Source organism: Canis lupus, chromosome 5 (assembly GCF_003254725.2).
Source record: "Canis lupus dingo isolate Sandy chromosome 5, ASM325472v2, whole genome shotgun sequence".
NCBI lineage: Eukaryota > Metazoa > Chordata > Mammalia > Carnivora > Canidae > Canis > Canis lupus.
Window position 1 is genome coordinate 18953488 of NC_064247.1, and position 27371 is coordinate 18980858.

A 27371-nucleotide genomic window follows, 5' to 3' on the forward strand; every position below is an offset into this window, starting at 1 on the left:
AAGGTGACTCTAATACCTGGCATGGGGCAGGTGCTTAATAAATAGCGTAAATCATCATTAGTATATGACAGACCCACCCCACTCACCACTTCTTGATCATTTCTGATCATCTAGCCAGCATCTGAGAAAACAGACCGTGGCAAAGACTGATCATTAACTATCAAATACACCTCTTTCTTCAGGCATGACATATTTCTGAGTTTTAGCAAAACACTTGCCATCCTTGTGGCTGGCTGTAGTCATGTGACTAAGTTCTAGTCAATGATATGATTGGGTTTCCAAAAGGTTTCTTGAAAGGAATTGACATAACTGGAAGTGTTCTTTGCCCTTCCTGTTACCTGGAATTTTAGCACAGTGGCTGAAGCCTTAGCATCTATCATGCACCATGGTACAATCTTGAACATAGAACTAGTGGTGTGGACGCTACAGCAGGAAGATAGGAGCAATTTTGGTCTCTCTAGGCATAGTGACTTGGGGGAGCTTCCATACTAGCTAGAAACTTGGTTTGGGTGTAAGAAAAATCTCTACTTTGTGAAGCTACTATCTTTGAGCCTCTGTTTTTGATAACCTAACTCAATTCCTAACCCCTACAGAACTTGCTTTGGAGATTACCTATATTTAAGTGGTGAGTGAAGAAAGGAAATCAGAGACAAATTAACTGTTGGTCAAGATGGTAAGAATAGGAAACGTTTTAACAAAATGCAGCATTACAGAAAATAAAGGAAGAAAAAATGTGAATGAAGTCATCAGTCTCAAACTCAGGAGGAGTTTGGAAAGATGTCATCGTATTTGGTCATTAGAACACAAAATTCTGGGTGGCCCCGGTGGCTCAGCAGTTTAGCCCCGCCTTTGGCCCAGGGTAGGATCCTGGAGACCTAGGATCCAGTCCAATGTCGGACTCCCTGCATGGAGCCTGCTTCTCCCTCTGCCTGTGTCTCTGCCTCTGTCTCTCTCTATGTCTCTCATACATAAATAAATAAAATCTAAAAAAAAAAAAAAAAACACAAAATTCTGGGTGACTCGGTCAGTTGGGTTTCTGATTCTTGGTTTCAGCTCAGACCATAATCTCAGCGTTGTGAGATTGAGCCCTGCATGGATCGTGGAGTCTGCTTGTCCCTTTCCCTCTTCCTCTGCTCTTCCCCTCTCTATTCCTCCTGCCTCCCCTCACACTGCCTCCACTTTTGTGTGCACATACTCTCTCAAATAATAAATGAATATAATATTTTTTTAAAAAGAACAAAATTCTGCTGCAGCTTGAGAAACAAATCAGAGAATTACAAGTTGACAAAGTGAGTAATAAAGGTTCTTTTTTTTAAAAAAAAAGATTTTATTTATTTATTCATCAGAGACACAGAGACATAGGAAGAAGGAGAAGCAGGCTCCCTCTGGGGAGTGGGATTGAGGACTCAATCCCAGGACCCGGGATCATGACCTGAGCCAAAGGCAGATACTCAACCACTGAGCCACCCACGTGTCCCATAAAGGTTCTTTCTTGATGCTTTGGAGAGAATGGAAGAGCAAATCAGTTTATTAAGTTCATTAAGAAACACACTGCCACTGATTAAAAAAAAAAAAAAAAACCCTTGAGAAATAAAGGGAAAGAGATAAAAAACAATGAAATTGAGAAAAGATACCTGGTTCTAGGAGAATAAACCACAGAAGCACAGCTGCTGGGACAAGCTTTAGAATGATCACTTTCACAAATGAAATCTTCTCCTTTGAATGAACATTGTTTTTTAAAATAATTATATTGTCCTGACAAAATTTTTCAAACATAAGTGCTGACAGCAGTAATTCTATTTCTACATGGTAAATTAAGTGCCATCTTCAAACACTTGCATTAAATTTTAAATGAGCATAACAGCACTCAGAATGTAATTTTGAAAGGGGAGAAATCTTGCAACACCAACAACAAAACTTCATGCAGAAAAGTAATTGTTGGGAAAATGGCATAATTAGCTTTCCATATTTTTTGAATTTTCCTTAACAGCAAATAAACTAAGAGTGAACTAATACACCAGAAGTATGTTCATGAAATTAGACTCTCTTCAGAGCTTATCATTCACCTTTGTATTTTAGTCATCTCAGGCCACAACCAAAATTTTAATGACCTATTTCTGTTTCATCTAATTTCACATATCTCATTTTATTTCACAGACTTATTACTCATACAGCTAAATGTAAGCATTGCTTTAAAGGCAAACTCTACTAACTCCTTAGTATAACTATGTCATTCTTGGAATTTGTTTTATCTCTTTCGCTTCCTGTGAAAAGCAGTAAGAAATATGTACTTCACTTTAGAGAAAACTTTGATGACTCATACCAACTATTCAAAAAGGAAGACATTCTCCAATTCCTATCTTCTCATTCTGCACTGACCTCAAAGTAGTCTTTGATTTCCATTTTGAGAGGAAAAGGTATGGATTTTAAAAATTACAGATGTAGGGACACCTGGGTGGCTCAGTGGTTGAGCGTCTGCCTTCGGCTCAGGTCGTGATCCCGGGGTCCTGGGATGGAGTCCTGCATCGGGCTCCCTGCATGGAGCCTGCTTCTCCCTCCGCCTGTGTCTCTGCCTTTCCCTCTGTGTCTCTCATGAATAAATAAATATAATCTTTTAAAAAAATAAAAAATTACAGACATAAAAAAACTAATAAATTATTTTTACCTTTTTTTCCCCCATCTGTACAGTGGTTTCCAAAGCAAAACACTTCATCTTGAGATGACCAGAGGACCAGCGATGGGGGTAAAATGAGGTACTAGGAGTCAGAAAGACCTATATTCAAATTCTGACACTACTTACCTATATGACCTTGGGATAGTAATGAAAACTGTCTAAGCATCTTGTTCTTCATTCATAAACAAATAGTAACAACTACTTCCTACAACTACTCCTTTCATTATGATACATGAAATAAGCCAGACATAAAAGGTCAAATAATGCATGATTTCACCTGTATATCTAGAAAAGGCAATTTCATAGAGGCAGAAAGTCTGTGGGCTAAAATGTTGGGGGTGGGAAGGGCAGTAGAACGGGAAGTTACTACTTAGCAGGTACAGAGTGTGTTTGCGGTGACAAAGTTTTGGAAATACAGAGTGATGGTTACACAATGTGAATGTACTAAATGCCACTGAACCGTACAATTTAAAATGGTTAAAATACCAAATTTTATATATTTTACCACAATAAGAAATTTTTAATAGAATTATTTCTTTATGAATAGGAATTAATTTTTTTAATTTAAACTTAGAGATCTGCCAAATTTGGAGGGAGGCCCATCTTAAAATAGATACTAGAGGATCTCAAATCTGTGACTTGATGTGCTTATACTCCAGCAATGAGTCATTTCACATTCAAACCTGAATGCCTGTTATTAGTTTCTGGGATTCATACAATCATAGTCAAAATCATAATTGAATTTTTCTTCCAACCTGAAAAATTATGTTTTCTTGATTATATTTTGAATTCTGAAAAAATAGTTAAATAAAGGCACTGGTTTAATAGTGTTGGGAGAAATAGACTAGCAAAGAAACTGGTTCGATCAGAACTTCACACAATACTTAAAATAAATTTTAAATGGGTTAAACACTTAAATAGAAAAACAAGGCCATAAAAAATCCTGAAAAAATATGACTATTTACATATTTTTACATCTGCTCAAAATGACAAAAGAAACCACACAAGATAGCTTTCACTCCCCATGCCTACTCGTGTGCACACGCACACACACACAGTTACTATTTATTTCAGTACTTAAAAAAATATCAGAAGCAAAATTAACTATTGCCGTTTCCCTTTATCTGCAAGAGACATGTTCTAAGACCCCCAGTGGATACCAGATAGTACCTAACCCTATATATACTGTTTTTTTCTTATACATACACACCTATGATAAATTAGGCACAGTAAGAGATTAACAATAGAATAATAAATAAATAAAATAAAAAATACTAGATCATAACAATATACTGTAATAAAAGTTATGTGCATGTGGTCTCTCTCTCTTGCTCTCAAAATATTTTATTGTAACTATACTCACCTTTCTTGTGATGCAAAATGGTAAGATGTCTAGTGCTGAAATGAAGGGAGTGGGATGACGTAGGCTTTGTGACATTAGACTTAGGCTACTACTGACAGATGACCAGATGGAGGATAATCTGCTCTCTGAACAAAGATGACAGTGGACAACTGAAACCAGAGAAAACAAAACCACAATGGGGGAGGACTCCTGTAACTGGTGAAAATTATTATTTATAAGAAACATTTCAAACAAAGCTCTAATATTCCCAAATACAAAGAGCTTTCACAGATTGATCAGAAGAATCAAAACCCTAGTAGAAAAATGGTCAAAGGGTATGAACAATTCATGAAGAAATGGAATTGGCTGATAGAAAGTAGTCAAAATACCCCATTAATGATAAAAGTGATTTAAAATTAATAATCAGTACTTTGATGGAAATACCAATAGACTGGTTTAAAATAAAACTAGAGAGGCTAAGCTGACACAGAAAAATTCACATAGGAAAATAAGCATGCAAGAATTAGCCAGCAAGAGATGCCTATGTGACTCAGTAGTTCAGTCTCTGCCTTTGGCTCAGGTCATGATCCCAGAGTCCTGAGATGGAGTCCCACATCCAGCTACCAGTAGGGAACCTGCTTCTCCCTCTTCCTATGTCTCTGCCTCTCTTTCTGTATCTCTCATGGATAAATAAATAATTTTTTTTAAAGAATTACCCAGCAAAATTTTGAAAAAGAAGACTGATAGGTGGGTGTAGAAGAAACTAGTCCTACAATAATTAGGTTCTAGGGCAGTTATAGCCAGACATTTATAGATTATATTAAGCCCAGATATAGACAATCCAAAGGGGAACTTAGAATATGGTAATGACACCATTTCATATGAGTGATGAAAGATGGATTGATAATAAATTTTTGTTAGCAACTAGGCAGCTATCTCAAGAAAAAATTAAATTGGCTCTTGACTTCAAAATTTACACCAAAAGAAAATCTAAATGGATTAAGCATTTAAGTGGGTAAAACTAGAAATAAAGTTGCTAGAAAGAAAACAACAGTTGTTTTTAGTTGTGCTTTGCAGAATCTAGGTCCTGGAAGAGCAGTATGGCAGATTTAATTTTTTAAAAGATGGTCACAACCATAGCTCCTGTCCTACATTCTTCTCTTACAATATGATCTTGAAACTCCTCTCACTGGAGCACCTGGTGGCTCAGTTGGTTAAGCATCTGACTTCTGCACAGATCATGATCTCGAGGTCCTGGGATGGAGCCCCACTTTGGGCTTCCTGCTGAACAAGAAGCCTACTTCTCCTTTTTGCTCTGCCCCTCCCCACCATTTGTGCTCTCTCTCACTAGCTCTCTCTCTTAAATAAATAGAATCTTTTTTTTAAAAAAAAGAAAGAAAAAGAAAAACCTCCTCTCATTGATCATTGGATTCTGTGTCCCCTCTTCATGAACTGGGGTAGACCACTGTAACCTTTTTGACCAGCAGAATACAGTAAAAGTGACTTATCAGGCTAGATATTATATTTTTTTCTCATTTGAGAAATGTAAATAATTTTTTTAGTGATTCATCATCTTATATAACACCCAGTGCTCATTACACGTCCCCTCCTTAATTCCCATCACTCAGTTACCCCATTGCCCCACCCCTCTCCCCTCCAGTAACCCTGTTTGTTTCCTGTGATTAAGAGCCTCTTATGGTTTACCTCCCTCTCTGATTTTGTCTTATTTTCCCCTCCTTTCCCCTATGATCTTCTGTTTTGTTTCTTAAATTCCACATACAAGTGAGATCATGTAATAATTGTCTTTCTCTGATTGACTTATTTTGCTTAGCATAATCCCCTCTAGTTCCATCTGTGTCATTGCACAAAATAAAAAAAAAAAATAAAAAAAATAAAATAAAAGAACAGGAAATCTCAAACTAGATTATAAAATGCTTTGTACTCCCACCTTGCTTTCTTGGGATCCCCACTCTTGGAACACATTCACCATGCTGAAAGGAAGCCCCAGCAGGCCCACTTGGAAAAGAACCAAACCACCCAGTTCACAACTCTGACTGAGCTCTCAGCTAATAGCCAGCACCAACTTGACAATGGATCATCCAGCCTCAAATTGAGTCACCCCAGTGATGCGAAGCAGAGAAGAGCCATCCCTGCTGAGCCCCAGCCAAATGACTGCTTTTTTTTTTTTTTTAATTTTTTTAATTTATTTATGATAGTCACACAGAGAGAGAGAGAGAGAGGCAGAGACACAGGCAGAGGGAGAAGCAGGCTCCATGCACCGAGAGCCCGATGTGGGATTCGATCCCGGGTCTCCAGGATCGCGCCCTGGGCCAAAGGCAGGCACCAAACCGCTGCGCCACCCAGGGATCCCCCAAATGACTGCTTTTTTAACACTGCTTTTTATTTTTTAAGATTTTATTTATTTATTCATGAGATACAGCGAGAGAGAGAGAGAGAGAGAGGCAGACACACAGGCAGGGAAAGAAGCAGGCTCCATGCAGGAAGCCCGATGCGTAACTCGATCCCAGATCTCCAGGATCCAGTCCCGGGCTGAAGGCGACGTTAAACCGCTGAGCCACCGGGGCTGCCCTAACAGTAAGTTTTGGGGTTATTTAGGGTCAGGGTTAGGAGAGGGAGAGAGAGATTCTTAAGCAGGTTCCATGCTCAGTATGGAGCCTGACGCAGGGCTTGATTTCACCACCCTGAGGTCATGATTTGAGATGAACTCAAGAGTCTGTTGTTGAACCAACTGAGTCACACAGGCACCCTAAGAAGATAAAATGTTTAAATATTAATAGCAATCTGAAACTAAAATCCAAGTGATTGTGATAAAGCATTGAAGGTGGTCTGTATGCTTGTTGTGGGTGAGAAGTGGCAAAGAAAGTGAGGACATGGGGTGCCTGGGTGGCTCAGATGGTTAAGGATTGCCTTCAGCTCAGGTCATGTTCTCAGGGTCCTGGGATTGAGGACTCCTCAGCAGGGAGTCTGCTTTTCCCTCTCACTCTGCCCCTACCCCTAGCTCATGCACATTCTCTCTCTCTCTCTTTTTCTCTCTCAAGTGAATAAAATATATATTTATATTTATATTTATATTTGTTTATATAAAGACAGTGAAGGCATGCTAAAGGTATCTTCTTGATGGGGTGCAAGGGCATCAGACATAATCCTGTTGTGGTGGTTTTGCACTGTGTCAACTTAACTATGGTTCCCCTGTCTAGTTCCATTTAGAGTTGGTGTTCTGTAGTAAAGATTTTGACTGACCTTTGTTCCTGCTCCCTTGGAGAGGAGGTCTCTAACTCCTTGGAATTTCCCAAGTGAGAAGAGTATCTCTAATACTAGTTTCAGGATTGGGGCTGGCCATGCTGGAAAGATTAGAGTTGGCCATGCGATTAGAGTTGAGGCTTTGAGCCACTTGATACCAGTCCAAACTCCTGAGAGAGTTCAATCACATGGCCAGGGTTCAATCAATCATACCTCTATAGTGAAACCCCAGTAAAAACTCTGGACACAAAGCTCAGATAAGCTTCCTGATTGGTAACACACAATGATGTGCCAGGAGGGTGGTGCATCCTGACTCTATGGCAAGAGGGCACAGAAACCCTGCATCTGCAGACCCTCCCAGACCTCACCCTATGTGTCTCCTCTGTTGTCTCATTTGATTTGTATCCTTTTGCTATAATAAAACTGTAATCATAAACATAGCTTTTAGCTGAGTTCTGTGAGTCATTCCAGTGAATTATCAAACCCAAGGGATTAGTGGGAATTCCTGAATTTGTAGCCACTTGGTCAGAAGTGTGGGTGGCCCAGGAATCCCTGAGCATGCAGCTGGTGTTTCAAGCGAGGGCTTAACTTGTGAAGTTTGGCCTAACTCTGGGTGGTGTTAGAATTGCAATGCAGTTTTGACCACAAGAGAAATTCACTTGAGATCTGGACATCATAAGGAAAACAGCAGTCATGTATTTTACACTCCAGAAGATTAGCAGAGAGTGCCAGGCACTGTAGTACCTCACACACATTATTGCTGATCTCTTGGCTTGCCTTGTTGGCATAGGCGGCACCCAGCATGTGGCTCCTCCAGGTCCCGCCACCGCTTGTCCTCCAACTTCTCTGAGTCCTGGGCCAAACAAAAGAGCAGCTCTGTAGCCCAGAGCACCAGCGGCACCTGCAGGCATTGTCCGAGTCATTGAAGGCAGAAGTAATGAGAGACAGATGCAAGCTCTGTGTTGGTTTTCTAGCAGTTTCCGGTTGGTCCCTGCTCCAGTTCTTGTTCAGCTTTTCTTCCCAGCTGTGGATCTGGCTAACTTAATGACTTCAGACTCAACACCAGATGCAGGGCAACAGATTTTTCCAACTGCAATCACAATTGCATCAGGCGAAATCCCTACAAGTCCCTTATACTTTACACTGAGTTTACCTTGACTGCTATAACTGTCTCTGTCTGATAAAAACTATAAGCTTTAAAAGCTTTAAGATGATGGATGAGAATTTAAAGGAATACACTGCAGGAATAGAAAAAAAATGACACTATGGTTTTCAATCCTGACCGCATACCAGACTCCTTTAAAAAAATATTGAAGGTGGCTCCATTGCACAATGGATAGCGCATTTGACTTCTAAAAAAATATTGATACCACTCTTCTCCCCTGAGATTCTGGGGTAAAGTTTAGGCATTAAAGCATTTTTTGAAAGGTGATACCAGTATGTATCTAGGGTTATTAAATGCTGTCCTAGAAGGGAGGAAAAAAAAAAAACGAAAAGATGATCAATCCTATAAACCTACATATGCAAGGAAGTAAAGTAGGAATAAATTAAAATATACCTTACTATAAGAGGTATTCCTAAATTCAAGTGACATAGAGGTATTAAAAATTAACAAATAGACAAAGACAAAGCAGACCAATATTAACAAAAACAAAGGTGTGAAATATCAATATAAAACAGGATAGAATCTAGTTAATAGTATGAACACGGGTCAAGGATATTTACCTTGATAACATTACAGTGCACAGTGAAGGAATGTCATACCTCTTTTTGCATCTAGCATAGCTCTAGGATATACACCAACTTCAGGATGTATTTATTACTCAGAGAAAATGATAAATTAAGATCATCCCTTTCAGAACTAAGAGATCAAGAAAAACATATAGGACATAAAATATATAATTAACAGAACTTATCTACCAAGTTAGCACATTAAACTCCTTGAATTCCACATAACTGATTTATTGGATTAACTGATAATCTCTATTCTTTCAGTAATAAATGTCTTTGTCCTGGACACACTTCAGGCTACGTGCTGGTCAACCCACTCTCACTCTTATTAGTTAAGTGGTTCTAAACCTGCTTATGTTAGTTCTCATTAATGTATATTCTTAGCCTACATATTATATAAACAAATAAGAATCTGAATGTGAAATATGAATATGAATTTGAAAAATAATAATTTCTAGAAAACTAGTTGAATACATTGTAAAGATTCAGTAAGGATAAATCACTATAAGGATTTGCTGTCGGATTAAGTATGAGCAAGACAACTACAAAAAAAAAGATATGAATTCTAGAAAATGTGAATATTTCACAAGTTTCTCTGCATTTGCGTTCCACCATAAAGGAACCCCAAATGGAAATTACCAGCAACGCAGTCTGGCAGTGATTTATACAAGAAAGGCCACTAAACTCCTATTAGTGTAGCTAGATTAAGGAAAAGGCCTTGGCCCTACATCAAAAGACTGGCAAATGAATGGATATTTATGTGTATTAAACTAAAATGCATACATTTCCTTTTTTTTTTTAAATGACTCCTCATTCTGACATTTTTGATTTACAAATCTTGTCAGGTAAGAGATAATTTTGTAAAAACAGAATTTTGAAACAGAGAAAATGAATGTTTTTCAAACATGCATGGAACCATTATAAAAATTAGGAAAAGAAACCTTTCAACAAACACCTTGCAGGCATCACACTGTACAGGATGGAACTCCTAGACAGAAAGGCCAGCCAGGGAGAATGGGTGCGGCCCCAGAAGCTCCTTGGCAACCTCCGGGGAGGTGTGTCTGGGCCACAGGTCAGCCAGTCAGCTCCCTGCCAGGAAACCTAGAAAAAGCTTGTGATCATCTAGTGATCTGGTTTGTATCTCTACAAGTTTAGATTACATTGGCCACATTCTCTGTCCACAGGCTATGAAATTAAAAGTCACAATAGAAGGGGTGCGGGGGAGTCATTTAGAATTTTTAAAAAGGATCTAAATAACCCAGAGAGAAAAAACAAACATAAAAATACAGACCATATAAAAGGAAGAATGGCGAGGACACTACATGTCAAAACCCAGGAATTACCTTCCACCTCCAGTCAAGATGAAGTAACAAGGACTGGATTTACCCTCCTGCCCGAAACAACCAATACATAGAAAAAAACACAAAACAAGACCATGGACACCAGCTAGAAAGGACAGTGATCCTGAGAAGCAGGAGACAAATGAGGTGAGCTTGCTGCTCAGGGCAGGGGCGGGGGCGGGGGTGGGTAGTGGAGGGGGGAACTTCCTGCAGTGTGGTTGGGGGCAGGGTGGGCAGAGCCTAGCAAACTCCATGGGATGGGGAGCTTAGAGAGAGAGGGGACACCAAGGCAGTTAGAATGTCCAGTACACAGGACTGAAGAGGATTAAGCTGCCCAGGAGAAAACTCTCAGAGATCTGCAAGTTTCCTCCAGTATTCTTGAGAGTAACAGGCAGCATATAGGTTTGAAGAAACTATCAAAGGCTGAGGAAAGAATTGTCTCAAAGAATCAGAGGAGCTGCTACTAGCACTCACATAGGACCAGGATCAGTATCTGTTCCCACTAGTCAGACTGGAAGTCTCGTAATTCGTGAGGCACCTGTTACAGCATTCAAGCCTTCTGCCTCAGTAATGGGGTGAGTTAATACTAAATAGTTCTCAAACTCTGCCTCATAAACTTTATATCATATCCTGGATACAACGGCTTACATGTATGTGTGTTCCAGAACAAAGCTCAAGAATATTTATAGAAATGCAAACTATCGGGCAGCCCGGGTGGCTCAGCGGTTTAGCGCCGCCTTCAAGCCAGGGCCTGATCCTGGAGATCCAGGATCGAGTCCCATGTCGGGCTTCCTGCATGGAGCCTGCTGTTTCATCTGCCTGTGTGTCTCTGCCTCTCTCTCTCTCTGTCTCTCATGAATAAATAAATAGAATCTTAAAAAAAAAAGAAATGCAAACTATCAAGCATCCAATATGAGTAAGATTCATATTGCCTAGCATTCAATCAAAATGACAAGGTATGCAAAGAAGCAGGAAAGTATATCCAATAATGAGAGTGAATCAACAGAAACCAACTGAGAACTGACAAAAATATTAGAATTAGCACACAAGGACATTAAAAATTACTATAATTTTATTCTATTTGTTGAAAATTTTAAGTAAATATGGGGAAGATACAAAAAATCCAAGTCATGTGTTAATTAAGGTGTGTGTAGGGGGGAGCACCCTCTCACAAGTATATCAAATCATGTTGTATACTTTAAATAGCTTATAATTTTGTCAACTCTACCTCAATAGAGCTGAAGAAAAAAGAGTAAAAGAAGAAAATGTTTGATGTAAATCAAACTTCTAGAGAGAAAAATAATGTCTAAGACGAAGATTATATTGGAATTAATTGCTGACTAGACATTGCAGAAAAAGAAAAGTGGGCTTGAAGACTTCATAATACAACTATCCAAAATGAAACACAGAGAGAAAAAATAATTTAAAAAATGAACAGAACACCAGTGAGCGATAGGATAAAAAAACATCAGGGGTCTCATATAAGTGTAGTTGGAGTTTCCAAAGAGAAAAGTTAGGACAAAATGTTTTGAGGGGTTTTTTTTTTTTGAATAATGGCCAAAATTTTTCCAATTTTGATAAACATTATAAACCAACAGATCCACAAAGCACAATGAACTTCAAGCAAAAGGAACATGAAGAAAACTGTGCTAAGGTACATTATCATCCAACTGCTAAAAACCAGCTAGAGAAAAATGACACATTAGGCACCTGTCAGCATATTTCTTATAGGAAAAAATGCAAGCAGAATGACAGTGGAGCCACATTTTTTAAATATTGAAAGTAAAAACCAGCACCACCACCACCACCACCTGTCAAGTTAGAATTCTATACCCAACAAAAGGATATTTCAAAAAAAAACGTGAAAGATACTTTCAGACAAAAAGCAGAAAGTATTCATCATCAGCCAGCCTGCACTTGTACAAGATATCCAAAAAAACTTCAAGTAGAATACCAGATGGATAAATGGATCTACGTAGAGGAACAAAGAGCTCCAGAAATGGTTAACTAGTGGAATAATATATGATTTTTATTTAAATCTCTTTAATAGAGAATGTTTTAAAAAACAATGCAATGGAGCTTTTACATATATGAATGTAAACTGTGTAATAGCACAGCCTCAAGCAAGTCTGGCCAGGATGTGGGAGGGAAAGTAAAATATATCAGGAACTAAAACTTGACTATAGCTGGAGGTAGTTTCTCAAAAATTACAAGAAATATCATGTACAACTGTCTATTGATTAATTTGGAAAGATAAAGAAAATAGTTGCTTTAAAGGTATAAATTACTCAAATTGCCGAGGAAGTAGAAAACATGAATAGTTTCCCTTATGGCTAATAAAAGAAAATAGAGGAAAAAATCAATTACCTCTAAGACTTAGTTTTTTAAGTTCAACAAGTCCTAAATTAACAGATATTTCCTGTATTATTCAATTTTCTTTCCAGGGCATAGAAAAAGAAAAAAAAAAAAAAAAAAGGTAAGCTGATTACCAACTCCTATAAGACTAGCAGAATTGTAATTCCCAAATCAAATAATATTTTAAGGAAAACCTCATGAATATCCAAATCTTAATATTTTTGAAGAATATAATTCTAGACTATTATTAAAGGCACAATAATACAGAGTTTTTATAACAGAATGCAATGATGGTTCAGGGTTAGGAAACGGCCAAAAAAAAAAAAAAAAAAGAACTATGTTGAGGCCTCCTTTTTTTTATTCAATTATTTGACAAATGTTCCTTCACTTATTCATCAAAAATTTACCAAGTATTAGTGTAGTGCCAGGCACTGGATACTGGGAATTCAGTGGTAAGATATGGCTTCTGCCTTCATGGAGCTACCTGGATATACAGATAAGAAAATTGTAATGCACTAGAAGGCTATGGTAAGAGAAATATAGGGTAGTATTGTAATGCATAAATTGGCACATTTGAATGCTGTTGGAATAATAAATCCTGTTGAGAATGATTGCTCCTTCTAGGATGATGGCAGTTACCATGAGGAAATATGAACCTACACTGTATGACAGCAAAGTATCAAAAATGTTGATTTATGCAGTCTTAATATCTTAACATGTACAAAAGGGTCAAATAAAGGTAAGTTTGGAAAATACTAGGTTGAGCATAAAGATTTCGTTACTGCAGTAGTTGTCAGGTTTATAGTGTTGCTAAGAGAAAGCCACCCCGTGTCAGGTAGTACACATTTACTGAACACTTAGAGAAAACGCTTATTCTGCAGAACACCTTGTGAGAGTGAGTGGTGGTTCATGGAACACACAGGGAGAAGCTGTGCTCCACAAAAGCACCTCTTCCTTTCTGCTGCAGCTCTCAAACCTAGGTGAATTATCTCACCAGCTATATTCAATTTGTTGAAGCTGTCTTGTTTGATCCCTTTACACAGTACATTTATTAGTTTGGTTACTTTCAACAGGGTGAGATTGAAGTGAAAAAGATTCATTGGAACCTCACAAGGGTGTGCCCCAAGTCATTAAAAAAATAAAAGATGATTCTGAACCAGGAATTCCTATGAATCAGCATGAAAAGATCCGACCCACATAAATTGCAATAGAGCAGAATTAATCTTTGTGAATCTCTAGAAAAGCCACCAAATAAATATAAAGTAAGATACCTGAGAACAAGCTCATTGGAAACAAATCCTTCTACTATTAAACTGCTAAAGCAAACAGAAACTTCTGATCCTAATGCTCTCCATGCTGAGTAAATGGCTCCATTTACCTAAAAAACTGCATGCATTTAAAAACAGGGAAGGCCTGAGAGTACATGAACTCCTAGAAACCAAAGACAGTAACTAGCTCATAATGCTCAGAACTATAATCCATGTCACTGAAAATCTGATTCTAAATATTAAGTTTGATATGTACAAAAGGAGTATTTCAGGATGCTCTAGGAAGGGACATTCTTGACAACTGACAATCCCTGAAAAGATGTGACTAATTTTATATACAATGTCTCTAAAGTTAGTGACGTCAAAAAAAATAAGGCACACTTCATTTTATGTTTTCAATATATTAAAAAGCAACAGAGTACAAATGCTGTAGTTAATACTAAAAAGGATCCAAATTTTTCAAGGAATGATTTTTTTTATAAACAAGTTCTACAACAAAAGGAAAACTGCATCTTGATACACAAAAGTTCTGTTAAAGATTTTAAAACTTTTAAGTCAGAAAATGTTTAAGACTAAATTCTTTCAAATGCTCAAACCAAAAAACAACCTGTACAAGCTTCATAATAAAATGTATCCTTGTACACATGTCCTGGGCACTTTGAAAATGTTAACATTTTTAAAATGTGAGTGATAGAGGCAGCACTTGACAGCTTCATGAACCTTTTTTTTCCCTCAAAAAAGCATACTTTCGGTAAAACATTTTACCATTTTTAATCGGACTACGCATTTACATTTGTGTTCTTCCTGAAAAGGGGGATTTATATTAACACTGTATTTTTAATGTAAAAAAATACATTTAGAAATATTTAACTTCCTGAGTGACTTTAGTTATACATAGAAATGATTTAATGAGCAAATTCTAAAATTTTAGAATGAGATAGCATATATAAATTTACAATTTTATGTTCACTTAGAGTAAAACTCAAAAGACCATGTCACAGAACTTACACTAAAAATTCTCTAAGTCCAGTATGATTTATCCCCAAACTTTACCAATAAGCTTTCTAAGTAAACTGTATCACTGAAATTACATTTTCTTATTAACAAAATACTGATAGTCATTTCAGACTACCGAACTCGAATGTTTTCTATTATACACACCAAAATTTGATTCACTAACAAGAAACTTCTTGCAATACAAAAAGATAACAGATAATTAAAATATTTGCTTTATAATACAACTAATATAATACATCCCTTCCTCAAGTGTCTAAAATGATTAGGAATTGTGGTACTTTCTTTTGCATAAAACCCTTTCCTCTTCATAAAACCCTGAGGTGAAAGGTTATTAATGTAATAAAATTGGAACCACAACTCTTATTTCTGTATTAGAGTAGCTATAGGTTTTAAAATTTTGATAAAGAAAAGTGGCAACTTGTAAAGCTGCTCTGTACAGTTTAACAAAATATTTCCAGGCCAAATGAGCCAAAGGGCCTAGAATGACCCTATAACAACATTGTCCTTTTAATACTTGTTTAGTGTCGAGATGAACGCCATTTTCCATCTCGGTTACTGTCTCTTCTGTTATCATAGTCATGGCTCCAGCCTTCGGGATTTCTATCTTCATAGAAGTAGTCATCTCTGCTTCCTCTGTAATGATGGTCAGACCCATGATCACTGTAACGCTGTTCTCGGCTATAGTGTCTATCTGGTATATAGGGATGAGAATTCTGTCTGCCTTTACGCTGTGATGGTGTATCTTGGCGCCACTGGGAGCTTGAAGACTGGTTGAAACTGTGACTATGTGATGGGGAAAATCCTGATGGATCCAGGTGTGGAGAACCAAATTTCCCACCATAGGACATCTGTCTCAAAACACTGTTCATCTAAATGAAGGGAAAAAGAAGGAAATGTTAACTGCAAATATTTCTAGGAATCAAAGTCAATATATACTTAGTCACAGTGAACCAAACAGATAATGATGGAAAAGCAAAACTACTCTTGCCCAGATGGATCTTAGGTTGAATAGAACTTGAAGTAGAAAAATACAATGGCTTTGTTCATTACAATGTATACCTATAAGATATTTGTACATAACTACTACTCCTTGCCCTCAAGAATATAACTTAGAGCCAAAGTGATCACATAAATGATTACAATGTAAATCATTGTCTGATGACACATAAAGAGCCAGGAGCTCAGTATCACTAGGAAAGGCTTCATGAAGGTAGCATGTTATCTAAGTATTAAAAGTTTGGATAGATTATTTTGAGGAAGAATTATAACCAAGGAAGGGAAATCGCACAAATATAACAAGGAAATAGAATGCGTTCATAGAATAGCAAGAATTCTAATTACAGATCTCATAAGCAGTGGATAATGGACAGATAGGCTGGAAAGCTTTATTGGCAACAGATGATGGGAGCACCTCATAACTAGGCTAGAGAATTCAGACTTCACCTTGCAAATGATGGAAAGCCAAATTACCAGGAATATAAGCGAAATAGGGTTGTAATATTCATTTTGAAACCGTGTGTGAGATGGGCTAGCAAGGAGAAAACAGAGACACGTACGAACTGACTAGACCAGTGGTCCCCAAATTCTGCTCATGGATAGGTATTAGCCAGTGACAATTTTTTTAAATAGCCTACAGAAAAATAAGTTATATGTATGTAAAACTGACATCCCTTTATATTGCTCTCTCAATTTTACTTTATTTCACTCTCACATTTTTATTTTGCAGACCTTCAAAAGACTGAGGGGTCACAAGGCAAGACTGATTTGAGCAAAAAAAAGAAGAAATGAATTCAAGAAAAAAAGGAAAGTGACAAAATTTAAAAAGTGAGAGACTGGAGATAGACATGGAACAGTAAAACACACCAAAAAGTTTAAGCCTAGTTGCACAGTCTCATATTACAGAAAAAATGGAAATCAAGAGAAAACTGGTCAAAGACTCCAATATATTCAAGTACCATTATAACCATTAAAGAGAGTGTATGGTAAGAAGCCCTTCAGCATAGGCTGCAAGAGTATCAGAGAATAAATTTCCAATCTTTAAAGCACACACAATAGCTGAAGAAAAATACAAATGTGAAATGCAGTTCTTTTATTTATCTTCAATCTGTTAAATATGCATTTCACCCCAGTGAAAACCAAAATGAGTTATCAACCTACAAAGATCATGCTAGTTTAACTAAGACTTAGGACATTACTTAAGAAGTATGTGAACATTTTTTAAAACATTTCTTTATTTGAGACAGAGTGCATGATGCATGTGCAAGTGAAGGACAGAGAGAGAGGGGGAATCTGAAGCAGACTCCCCACTGAGCACAGAGCCCAACATAGGGCTCAGTCTCACAATTGCAAGATCATGACCTGAGCCAAAACCAAGAGTCAGATGCTTAACCAACTGAGCCACCCATCTGAACATTCTAGGTTTGGGAGTTTTTTGTTGGTTTTTGGGTTTTTTTAGCAACTCAAGTGGAAGACAGCTGAGTTCTGATAAACATTTTTGGGCAGTCTCTATAGATATTATTTAAATTATAAGTGACCTTTAGACTCAACAAATATGTCTCAAGCAGTATATTTGAGTTTATTTAAAGTGGAAAATAAATGAGTGACAAATTTTATTTTCCAGCTGTAAGAAAGACGTAAGTTCATTGCATGATGTTTTAATTGGCTGGTAAAAATTTAGACTGGGTGTTCTAAGAACTAACGTTTCAGTAAGTGTTTAACATATCAAAAGGTGACTATTTTTGAGAAGCTGATATTATAATCCACCAAGTACATAAATTACTGGTAAAAGCAATTATGAACTTCTGCTTTTGTCTTTGTAAGACAAGGACTTCTCGTGACAAATTTTAAAACTTCATAAACTGAGTTGTATTTGCAAGTGTACACTGTATGCTACTGCGCTGCATAGTTAGCATATATAGCTTTGTGGTTTTTTTGAAATGTGGTATTTTATTCAATTACCTAATTATGGGGATCCCTGGGTGGCGCAGCGGTTTGGCGCCTGCCTTTGGCCCAGGGCGCGATCCTGGAGACCCGGGATCGAATCCCACATCGGGCTCCTGGTGCGTGGAGCCTGCTTCTCCCTCTGCCTGTGTCTCTGCCTCTCTCTCTTTCTCTCTGTGTGACTATCATAAATAAATAAAAATTTAAAAAAAAAAATTACCTAATTATGACTTTCTGGGTTTTCTATTTTTTTTTTAATGTGCTGCTCTTTCTCATTAAATTTTCTGTGTAGCAGTTCAAAGCATGGTTTCAAATTTTGGCAGGCTGCACTTGTAATCTCAGTCCTACCACTTGCTAATTTTATGACCTTCCAAATCCTCAATTTTCGTATTGCTATATATTATAACAGTGCATATATCCCTGTTACCCTTAAGAATAAATAATGTAACATATATAACACTTTGAGGTGATATTGCCTGACATATACCAAATATTCAAAACATTGTAACTATTTTTATTTTTGTAAGGGTTTCATCTCTGTGTGTGTGTATGTGTGAGCGCTACTTAAAGGCTTAGTCTAGACATTTGGTTAACCCTAGTTCTAGTACAAGGAGATGCTAATCAATGTCTACTTTGTTTTAAATTCAACAATTTGGGAATTTACTCCTCATGAAGCATTTTAGGTAATACTTTACAAATTATTCTATATATGGAAGATTGCACCAGTATTTTTCATGGTTACTAAGAGGATAGTTTGTACCTTTAAAAACAGCACAATACATTTGCTAATTTTTTCCTTTAATAAAGGAATTATTACTTTATTTTTAAAAAGAGAGAGAAAAGAAAAGAAAAGAAAAATCAACCTACCACTGCTTGTCTCTGAAAATTTTCTGGAGAAGAGAAAGATCTCTGAATTATCTGTGCTGATGGAGTCATATTATCCACAGTCCTTTCATACCTATGAAAAATAAGAAAACCAACAAATAATCATTCATTTAACAAATATTTACTCCATACCAATCATGAGCAAGACACAGTCTCAAAGGTAAGAATGAACAAAAAAGACAAAGTATCGCTCTCATGGATGAAGATTCAGATAGTAAAATAATTTTACCTTATAACAAGTGATATAATGAATAGCCCACTAAAAAGCAAGTAAGATGAGCAGGACAGGGGTTCTATTTTAGCTCTGGCTGGTCTGGTCGGGGATTATCTTTCTACAAAGGAGGCACATTTGAAGTGAAAATTGAGTAACAAGATTACCTAGAGGCAAAACATTTCAGCTGAGGGAAGAACTAGCACAGGGGTGAGCAAGCTATATAGCCTGTGGGCCAAATTCAGTTTTTGTAACATACCCTTGTGTCTGTTTCATCTGTGTGGTGTTACAATGACAGAGGAAAAAAAAAATATATGTCCTCCCAAGTCTGAAACATTACCCATCTGGCCCTTCATAGGAAAAAAAAACCTGTCAATCCAGGGCTAGTGCAGAGGCCTATGTTGAAAACTAAAATGAAAAGGATTTGATCGATTAGACATGACAGATGAGGGAAAAAGAAAAATAAAGGGCCAAATCTAGATTTTTAGCTTGAGCAATTATGTAGACATTTACTCTGAAAGGGAAGAGGAACAGGTCAGGGGGAGCAAGGAATTAAGAGTTCTGTAACACAAAAAGGATATTAATTTTTAAGGAATTCTAACTTATTCCTCAATTCCTATAAAGGTAGCTTGCTCTATAGAAAAATTCACCTTAACAAGTGTTTTAATTTCATTTTATTTTAAAATACTTATAATCAAAATCACTAATTGATTGGTCTCAAGATTTGTATCTTCCCATTTTGGGTTTTCTTAAATCAGATTAGACATCTATATGTTAAATGGGCAAAAACTATAAATTTTCCTTCTAAGAAAACAATAATGATGCACATTCTAGCCTTATATTAAAAAAGAAAAATTATTTTCTTGTATATATTTTTCCAAAGAAATTCCCAGAGAGGTAAACTCTTTTTTCCTCCAGCTGAGGTACCTTTAAAGCGTCTACAAAAGTGGTTTGACATGCTTCAAGTCCCAAATGCAATGAGAAGTATTCAAATACAATTTCAGTTGGCAACAAAGGTTAATAAGGTGGTACTCTTTTTACACTATTCTTTTTTGCAATTTTTCTTTCCAGTTATCTTTTCATATTGAAGCCAATTCACTTCAGTTCCTGGCACCACCCTAATCCAAACCAACAACCTCACCCCTGAAACTTCCTTGTCTTGCTACTAATACCAATACTTTGCTACCAATAACTTCCTAACTGGTCTATTTTCAGCCTTGTCCTCTCCAATCCATTCTCCCACAGCAACCAAACAATTTGATAAAATACAAACCTGGTCCTGCTAGTATCCTACTGAAAACATTTCAAATGTCTTTCTACTATTTTTAGGAGGAAATTCCCAGATCCTAAATATAGCCTGTAAGAAAGACCTTTCTACTTTATCAACATCATCTACTACTCTCCGTTTTTTTTTCCTTCATTATGATCTAGACACACTGGCCTCTTTTAGTTCCTCATTCATTTATATCATCCCTCCCTGTTAAACCTTTCTCCAAGCACATTTTATGCTTTCTTTAGAGAACTTACTAAACAGGTAGTCACAAAATATATACATGTCTTCCTATAGACGGTTAAGCTTCACTAGGCAGCCTATTACAGTGGCTGAGGCTCAGTCACAATGCCTGACTGGTTTCAATCCCAACCCACTGCTCATGAGTAGTTCAAACATGGGCAAGTTAATCTCCAATCCTCACTTTCTTCGCATACAAGATGGAACTAACAATAACCCCTACACCTCCTAAGACTGATGTGAGAAATAAGACCACAAATGCAAAGGACCTGGTGAAGAACCTGACATGTGATAAATTATTTGTTGACTCTTTCTTGAATAAGCCCATTATGACCGGTAAGAAGCTCTACGAAGAAACCAGGAAAAAAAAATATCTCTCATAAAATACCAGCCTTCCCAAAGCAAATAAAACTATTTAATATAAACATGGTACTTTTTCTAACCCTTAGTAGCTGGAAGAGACCATGGAGAGTGTTTAACTCAGCTTTTCCTTACAAATGGAAGGACAGGATCAGAGAAATGAGACTTCAAGATTACACAATCAGAGAGGCAGACCTAGAATCCAACACTATAAACTTAGTCCACTAGTCTGTTTACTGATAGATATTTTTAAACTGCAAATAACAACCGTTAGTAGTCAAAACTAATTCGAGTTAAAAAAAAAACAGAATATAGAGTACTGAAAGTACAGAGCTTAAAGAATGTTCTGGGAAATTGTGTTTCAGTTACATACTAAAATATGTGGCTGCGGGCATAAGTCTTCACAAATGAACATAATTATAGATACATACATATCTACCTTAGGGGTACTATACATGTCTATAGTCCCCTTAAAATAGATACCTAATTAGAACCCAAAATACAAATAATATAAAAGAATAAAGAAGCAGAAGCTTTAAAAAGGAAACAGATCACCGAGTATGATTTGAGACTACTTAAAAAATAAAAATTCCAATAAATGATTTTAATAACAGGTGCAAAATATTACCTGCTGGGAGATGTAGAGGTAGGGCTTGAGTTTCCAAGATGATGCTGGGGATACAACAAATTGACATCCTGTGAGGCATGGCTACTTCCTAAAATGAAGTAATTTGAGAAATTATTCTTTTTTTAAACTTATCTGAGAGAGAGAGAGAGATAAAGAGAGAATGAGCAGAAGGGCAGAGGGAAAAGCATTCCCTGCTGAGCAGGAAGCTTGATGCAGAACTTGATCCCAAAACCTTGAGATCATGACCTGAGCTGAAGGCATACGCTGAACTAAATGAGCCACCCGGGCGTTCCAAGAAATTTTCCTTGATAGAAAACTTAAGCTGAAATTTTATTCCTCCTATCCCAAATCTTGCCAAAGAGGTAGAAAGAAGCTACAAGAGAAAACATAAAATTTCAGTAAACCGCTTTACTGTTTCAGAGTAAAACTGTAAATGTTTGATACCAGATATATGTAAAACAGAGAGTTCCAAATAAGCACTATCCAAACAGATAAATATCCAACCTGGCCATAATATTATGATCCCCACACTAAATTTTAACTGCATACGTGGAAAGTTTCATCTTCACATAATCTAGAATCTAAATTTGTAAATGTAAATCACAAAGCAACCAGGAAAAGTATTTTTAGAAAACAATCCTTGCTGCCTTCAGAGCATGAACTCAAACCCGTCTTTCCAACGACAAAGTTTATGTTCTTTTCCGTAACCTCAACTCAATTTTAAAATGATGACTTTAAAAATCCATAGTCCATGTGACCTACTTTCAGGGACATACAAAGCTTAGTATCCACAATCTTAAGGTATTTTCATCCAACAAAACTGAATCATAAAATTAAGAACAAAGCTGCGAAAAACCCTTCTCCCCCCAAAAAACAGTTACCTGATCTAAACTGAATTTTGATGGGCCTCCCAAAAAGTTTGATTCCATTAAGTAGGTTCATCGCATAAGGAACAGACACTTCGTGCTTGAAATTCACAAATGCAAACTGCTTTGGTTTACCATCCTTATCTTTTGGGATTTTCACTTTTACTACAGGCCCAGCCTACAGACAAAAAAAAAAAAAAAAAAAAAAGAGAGAGAAGAAAAAGTGTTTGGAAATTAAGTAAGGCAATTTCAAAAAAAAAAAATTCACATTTTAGGACGTTTAGACACAGGAAATGTCTAAATGTAAGCAGGAAAAGTCTAAAAAGGAGACACCCAGGGGAATTCCACCTGTTAAAGATCCTACAAATATGACTGGCCGCTTGATTAATTTATCTGGAGAAGGAAGCCCTTAAGGAACTGGAAACAGCCCCTCAGTTTACATTTCACAGCGCTTTATGACTTTTTAGCAAGGCGACCAACACCCATCATTTTCCCACTCCGGGGCATGTTTATCCAGGGGTAGAAAAACTGGTTTTCTTAGGCTAAGAAGAAAAAAAATTCACTTTTGCATCGATTTCACCAAACATTACCAGCTGTCAGAGTAGAGACCTGGCAGAAACGAGATACTCTGAATTTTTAACTCTTTTAAAGGCTGATTTTAATGCAGAGACACAAACCTGCTCTACAGAATACTTAGAGTCTATTTTAAATTTAAAGTTAAAAAAAAAAAAAAACTTAAGTGGAAAACAGATTCTGACGAAGCATTTATTTAGAAATACCATCTATCAATCAGATATTCTGAAGAGGAAGCGCCCGCAGGGGAAGGAAGAGGAGCCCAGAAGGAACAGGGGGAGCGCACAGCCAGGAGCCCACCCACATCACTCGCACAAGACCCTGGAACCTTCACCTCGGGAATGCCTCCCTGGGGGGGCTGCATTCGGGGGGGGGGTGTGCCTGCACCCCTGGGGGAGGTGCCTGCATGGGGGGGGTGTGCCTGCACCCCTGGGGGAGGTGCCTGCATCCCTGGGGGAGGTGCTTGCATGGGGGGGGGGCCTGCATCCCGGGGGGGGGGAAAGGCCTGCATCCCTGGGGGGGGCCTCCTCCGCCACCACCCCCCGAGCGAACTGACCGGGCTTCTGCGCTGAAAGCGGCCCCAGCGAGCGCCTCAGTTTCCCGGCGCCCCCTCCGCCGAGTCGGCCCTCCCGGCGGGCGCCGGGACCCGCAGCCCCGCCTCCCCCAGGAAGGCGGGCAAGGCCGTCGGGCCGGGCCGTCCGGGGACTCCCAAAGCGGAAGGAAAAAGCGTGCGGTCGTCCGCTCACCTGGTGGAAAAGCTCGAAGAGGAGCTCCTCGGTCACCTTCGTCTCCAGGTTGCCCACAAAGAGCGTGCGGTCCGCCTCCGCCGCCGCCGCCCCCATGTCAGCGTCGCCCCCTCCCGCACGAGGCCGAAGGGTCGCCGCCGGCGCACTCACTGCGCACTCTCGGAAACCCCACGTCCTCGCCCTCCCCGGCGTCCCCGGCGTCCCCGGCGTCCCCGACGTAAGCGTCAATCACGCTCGCCCCAGGCCGGCGTCGACGCGCGCCGACGTGCTGCGCAGGCGCAGACGCAGGCGCAGGCGCGCGAGGAGAGCGCCGGCGAGAGGCGGGTCCTCGCTCGGCCGCGGCTCCGGTTCTGGCCGCGTTGGCGGGCGGTGGCGGCGTCCGAGACGGGCTGGACTGAAGCGGGCAGCCGCGAGGGAGCCGCCGTGACCGAGGGACGTAACAACCCCTGCGGGCAGCGTTTGAAGATGGCCGTGAACTTCGTGTCCCTGTGGGCCGGCGACCAAAGGAGCAGGGTGGCCTCCCGCGCGCCCCCGGGCGACCTCAGCCCGTCCGCCGCGGCGCTGGCGCTGGTCTCCGGAGACGGCCTCCTGGTCGCCGCGCCCGAGGCGAGGCTCCCGGGGCGCGTTCCTCGGCAGGCGGGGCGGCCGAGCGTGCGCCCCGAGAGCCCGACGCGCCCTATAAAGGGTCGGGACCCTGACGGGCGGGCCCGGAGCCGCCAGACCCGAGGCGCGCCGTACGCGATCCCGGCCGTGAAGCCGGCCCCGCTGCGGCCCTTGCTGCGGCGCCGCCCGCTCGCGGCCCGCCTCCCGGCCTGATCGACCCCCCGCCCCTGACCGCGCAAACAAGGCCTCCCGAACCCTCCCCCGGTGCCTCGGCAGCCTTCTTTTCAGAGGGATGCGTCTGCGTCTTAACCGGGAAACACGCGGGGGCCCTGTTATGACGGCTCGGCGCAGAGGACGCCCGTACTTCGCCCCGTGCCGCTGGTTGAGGCGGCCTGGGTCAGGAGATTTTTCTCCTGCTTAGTCACAAGGCTGAGCCGCCCTCCCCAGAGGCCAGCAGGCGTGCGTTTGTTTGTTTGTTTGTTCACCCTTGGTGCTCCGCCTCCCACACCTCCACCCCCCACCCTGGCCGACGCTCCTGCTTTGAGACTTGTAATTGGAGCTTCCTCAACTGCCCACTTCTACCCCGGACCGTTCTCACTAGGTTCACTTTTATTGGTGAAAAGGAAATGCTTCCTTTTACTCCCCTGGCTTATCCTTCCATGTGGCCTAGGGCTTATGCCATCATCTTGCCTTTAATAAGGCTTTTCCACCGCCCTCCATTTTTTTCTTCAGTGATATTTTATACGACTCCAATCGCAATCATACCAGAAGTCAAAAGCAAACCTAAACCTTGCTGCTGGTTTTTTTTTTTTTTTTTTTTTTAATTTTTACTTATTTATTCACGACCAACACATGAGAGGCAGAGACACAGGCGGAGGGAGAAGCAGGCTCCATGCAGGGAGCCCGACGTGGGTCTCAATCCTGGGACTCCAGGATCACGCCCTGGGCCAAAGGCAGATGCTCAACCGCTGAGCCACCCAGGCGTCCCAACCTTGCTGCTGCTTCACATTATTAAAGCAATTTCACTTTTTTTTTTTTTTTTCCCCAAAGCCTCCAGATGAATTTTACATTTCTCCTTGTCAGTTCATTATTAGCATTCAATCCCAGTTTCCTTAGTCTGCTGTCCCAAAATACAATGGTGGATACTTTAGCTTCACAGTCTCCTGTTAGGAAGCTGTTCATCTGCTCACTTTGGCATCTTCCTCAAACGTTCTTGTTTATCTTTAGTCATTCAGCCATTCAGCAATATTTGAAGATCTTCCCAACGGTGAGCACCGTGGACAAATTACAGTTAAGGACTGTATTCTAGGTAGGCAGGCTAATCAGTAGGTGATCACCACAGACTGTTAATTAGGGGCAGTGATGATAAATACTGGTTGCGAAGGCTTTCCACAATACTGTGCTATCCTAGTTCTTCTCTTACCTCACTCAGCAACCCCCCCCCCTTATTTTCTGATATTTTTATTCTCTTAACTATATGCTTCCTAAGGTTAAAAGGGTGGTATTGGGAGAAAGTGGATTTTTTAAGTGCCAGCTCTATGTAAGCAGGTAGACTAGCTTTTTCCCAGGGGACTCTTATCTATAATTATGATCAGATAAAGCAGAATCACCACATACCATGCAGTATTGAATTTTTAGAACCACTTCTGAAGAAGAATGTTGGTAAATCAGAGAGCATCCATAAGAGAGTGATTGATATGGTGAGAAATCTGGAAACCAGGTCATAGGAAAAATGGTTGAAAGGATAATAGCTATGTTGTATTGAATGCTATGTGTAAGGCAATGTGGTAAGAGCTTTTATTCACTATTCAGATACTTAGAACTTACTCTGTGCCTGATATTACCTGTATTAGGCATTTAGAATAAAGTGAACAAGATCAATAACGTCTCTGCTTTGGTGGAGCTTATATATGTCATTTAATTCTCACTATGGCCCATTAGAGAGTATCATATTTCATTCTACTGCTCAGAAACCAAAGCACAAAAAAGATGAAGTAAACTCTTCAAGGTCATACAACTAGTAAATAACAGCCTTGCAGCCTTGCAACCCAGTTTCCTCATTTGAACCATGCAATACAAAAAGTAATTTGAGTAACTATTTTCTCAATTCTCCCAAGGACATCACATATCTAAAAGACTCAAGTGATGGATGCCTTGGACTGGGCATTACAAAAACCTGTAGTTGAGAAAGGAACCCCAAATCTCTATGTTATGAGTTTTAGACTGGGAAGAATAATAAAATTAAGGCTGAAGGTAATTCAGAAGGGATTTCACAAGACTTAAAGATGCCTAATAGTGAAAAATAACACCTCACAAGGTAAGATAAGTTCAGCCAAAAAACTCAGATACAGGCTGAATTCTATCAAATATGAAATAGATGTCCTCTCAGACCTTCTCCTATTTAACCTATAATCCTGTACTTAAAAAAAAATTAACTTGTGGAAACTTGCTCATTGGAAATGGAGAACAAGAAAATGAGGTGACTGGACTTACTGTACAAATCAGAACACTTGAGAGTGGGAGAGGGTGCTATCAATTATGCTGAGGTATAAACAGGCTGTTCCAGCGCATCTAACACTAGGAGATGATGATACAGCATTAAATATGCCTTTAAAACCTAGTTCTTAGCTTCGGGGAAAGGCTAAGATTTGTAAATGAAGAAACAAAAAGTCTGGCATAAAGGTGCACATGAGAAAAGGAAGACCAAAGGGAGTGACTTCGTTTCTGTTTAACTGTGAGATCATCAGGAGTAGGGCTTTGATTGAATAATAGTGTATACGTGCTAGAAGGGGGCGGGGGAGAAAATAGTGTAGTTAATTGTGCTTGTGTGACAGGAGGAGAACCTTGTTCACATAAATGTTCCATCATTTTAAGTCTGAGCCAATGAATATCAAAATTCTCCTTATTCTTAGCATCTATAGTAGTGTCCAATGTGTTCCTAGAGTCACAAAGACTGTATCATGGAAGCAAGAACCAACATAAACCTCTATCAATGAAATTACCTTGAAGCAGGGACAAAGTTTTCCCAAGAGCAGTCCACGTCATTAAAAATGTTAGTGTA

The 27371-nt window shown here is 39.3% G+C and overlaps 2 protein-coding genes across 5 annotated transcripts; one reads left to right on the plus strand and one right to left on the minus strand.

The window, feature by feature from the left end:
• Positions 1 to 14352: 14352 nt before the first annotated feature.
• Positions 14353 to 23934, minus strand: RBM7 (RNA binding motif protein 7). Of its 4 annotated transcripts, none has more exons than XM_025465467.3 (5): positions 23708 to 23934; positions 22404 to 22566; positions 21523 to 21610; positions 18796 to 18886; positions 14353 to 15857 (listed from the first exon to the last, which is right to left on the minus strand). In XM_025465467.3, the coding sequence occupies exons 1-5, from the start codon at positions 23801 to 23803 to the stop codon at positions 15507 to 15509; spliced, it is 789 nt and encodes a 262-aa protein (XP_025321252.1). In that variant the 5' UTR covers positions 23804 to 23934; the 3' UTR covers positions 14353 to 15506. The 4 variants fall into 4 exon arrangements, with proteins under 4 accessions (XP_025321252.1, XP_035572897.1, XP_035572898.1 ...); XM_035717004.2 differs by having other exon boundaries at positions 21523 to 21566; positions 23708 to 23847; XM_035717005.2 differs by lacking the exon at positions 23708 to 23934 and adding an exon at positions 23518 to 23653 and having other exon boundaries at positions 21523 to 21566.
• Positions 23935 to 23997: 63 nt separating this feature from the next.
• C5H11orf71 (chromosome 5 C11orf71 homolog) lies at positions 23998 to 26198 on the plus strand. Its single transcript, XM_025465469.3, has one exon. It carries the CDS (start codon positions 24173 to 24175, stop codon positions 24521 to 24523), a length of 351 nt encoding a protein of 116 aa, XP_025321254.3. The 5' UTR covers positions 23998 to 24172; the 3' UTR covers positions 24524 to 26198.
• Positions 26199 to 27371: the final 1173 nt, after the last annotated feature.

Coding starts and splice junctions, on each gene's coding strand:
- C5H11orf71 (XM_025465469.3), top strand. CDS start 24,173: ATGGCCGTGAACTTCGTGTCCCTGTGGGCCGGCGACCAAAGGAGCAGG.
- RBM7 (XM_025465467.3), bottom strand. CDS start 23,803: ATGGGGGCGGCGGCGGCGGAGGCGGACCGCACGCTCTTTGTGGGCAAC. Junction 18,887..21,522: donor ACCTCTACATCTCCCAGCAG/GTAATATTTTGC, acceptor TATTTTTCATAG/GTATGAAAGGACTGTGGATA. Junction 15,858..18,795: donor ATTTTCAGAGACAAGCAGTG/GTAGGTTGATTT, acceptor CCCTTCATTTAG/ATGAACAGTGTTTTGAGACA.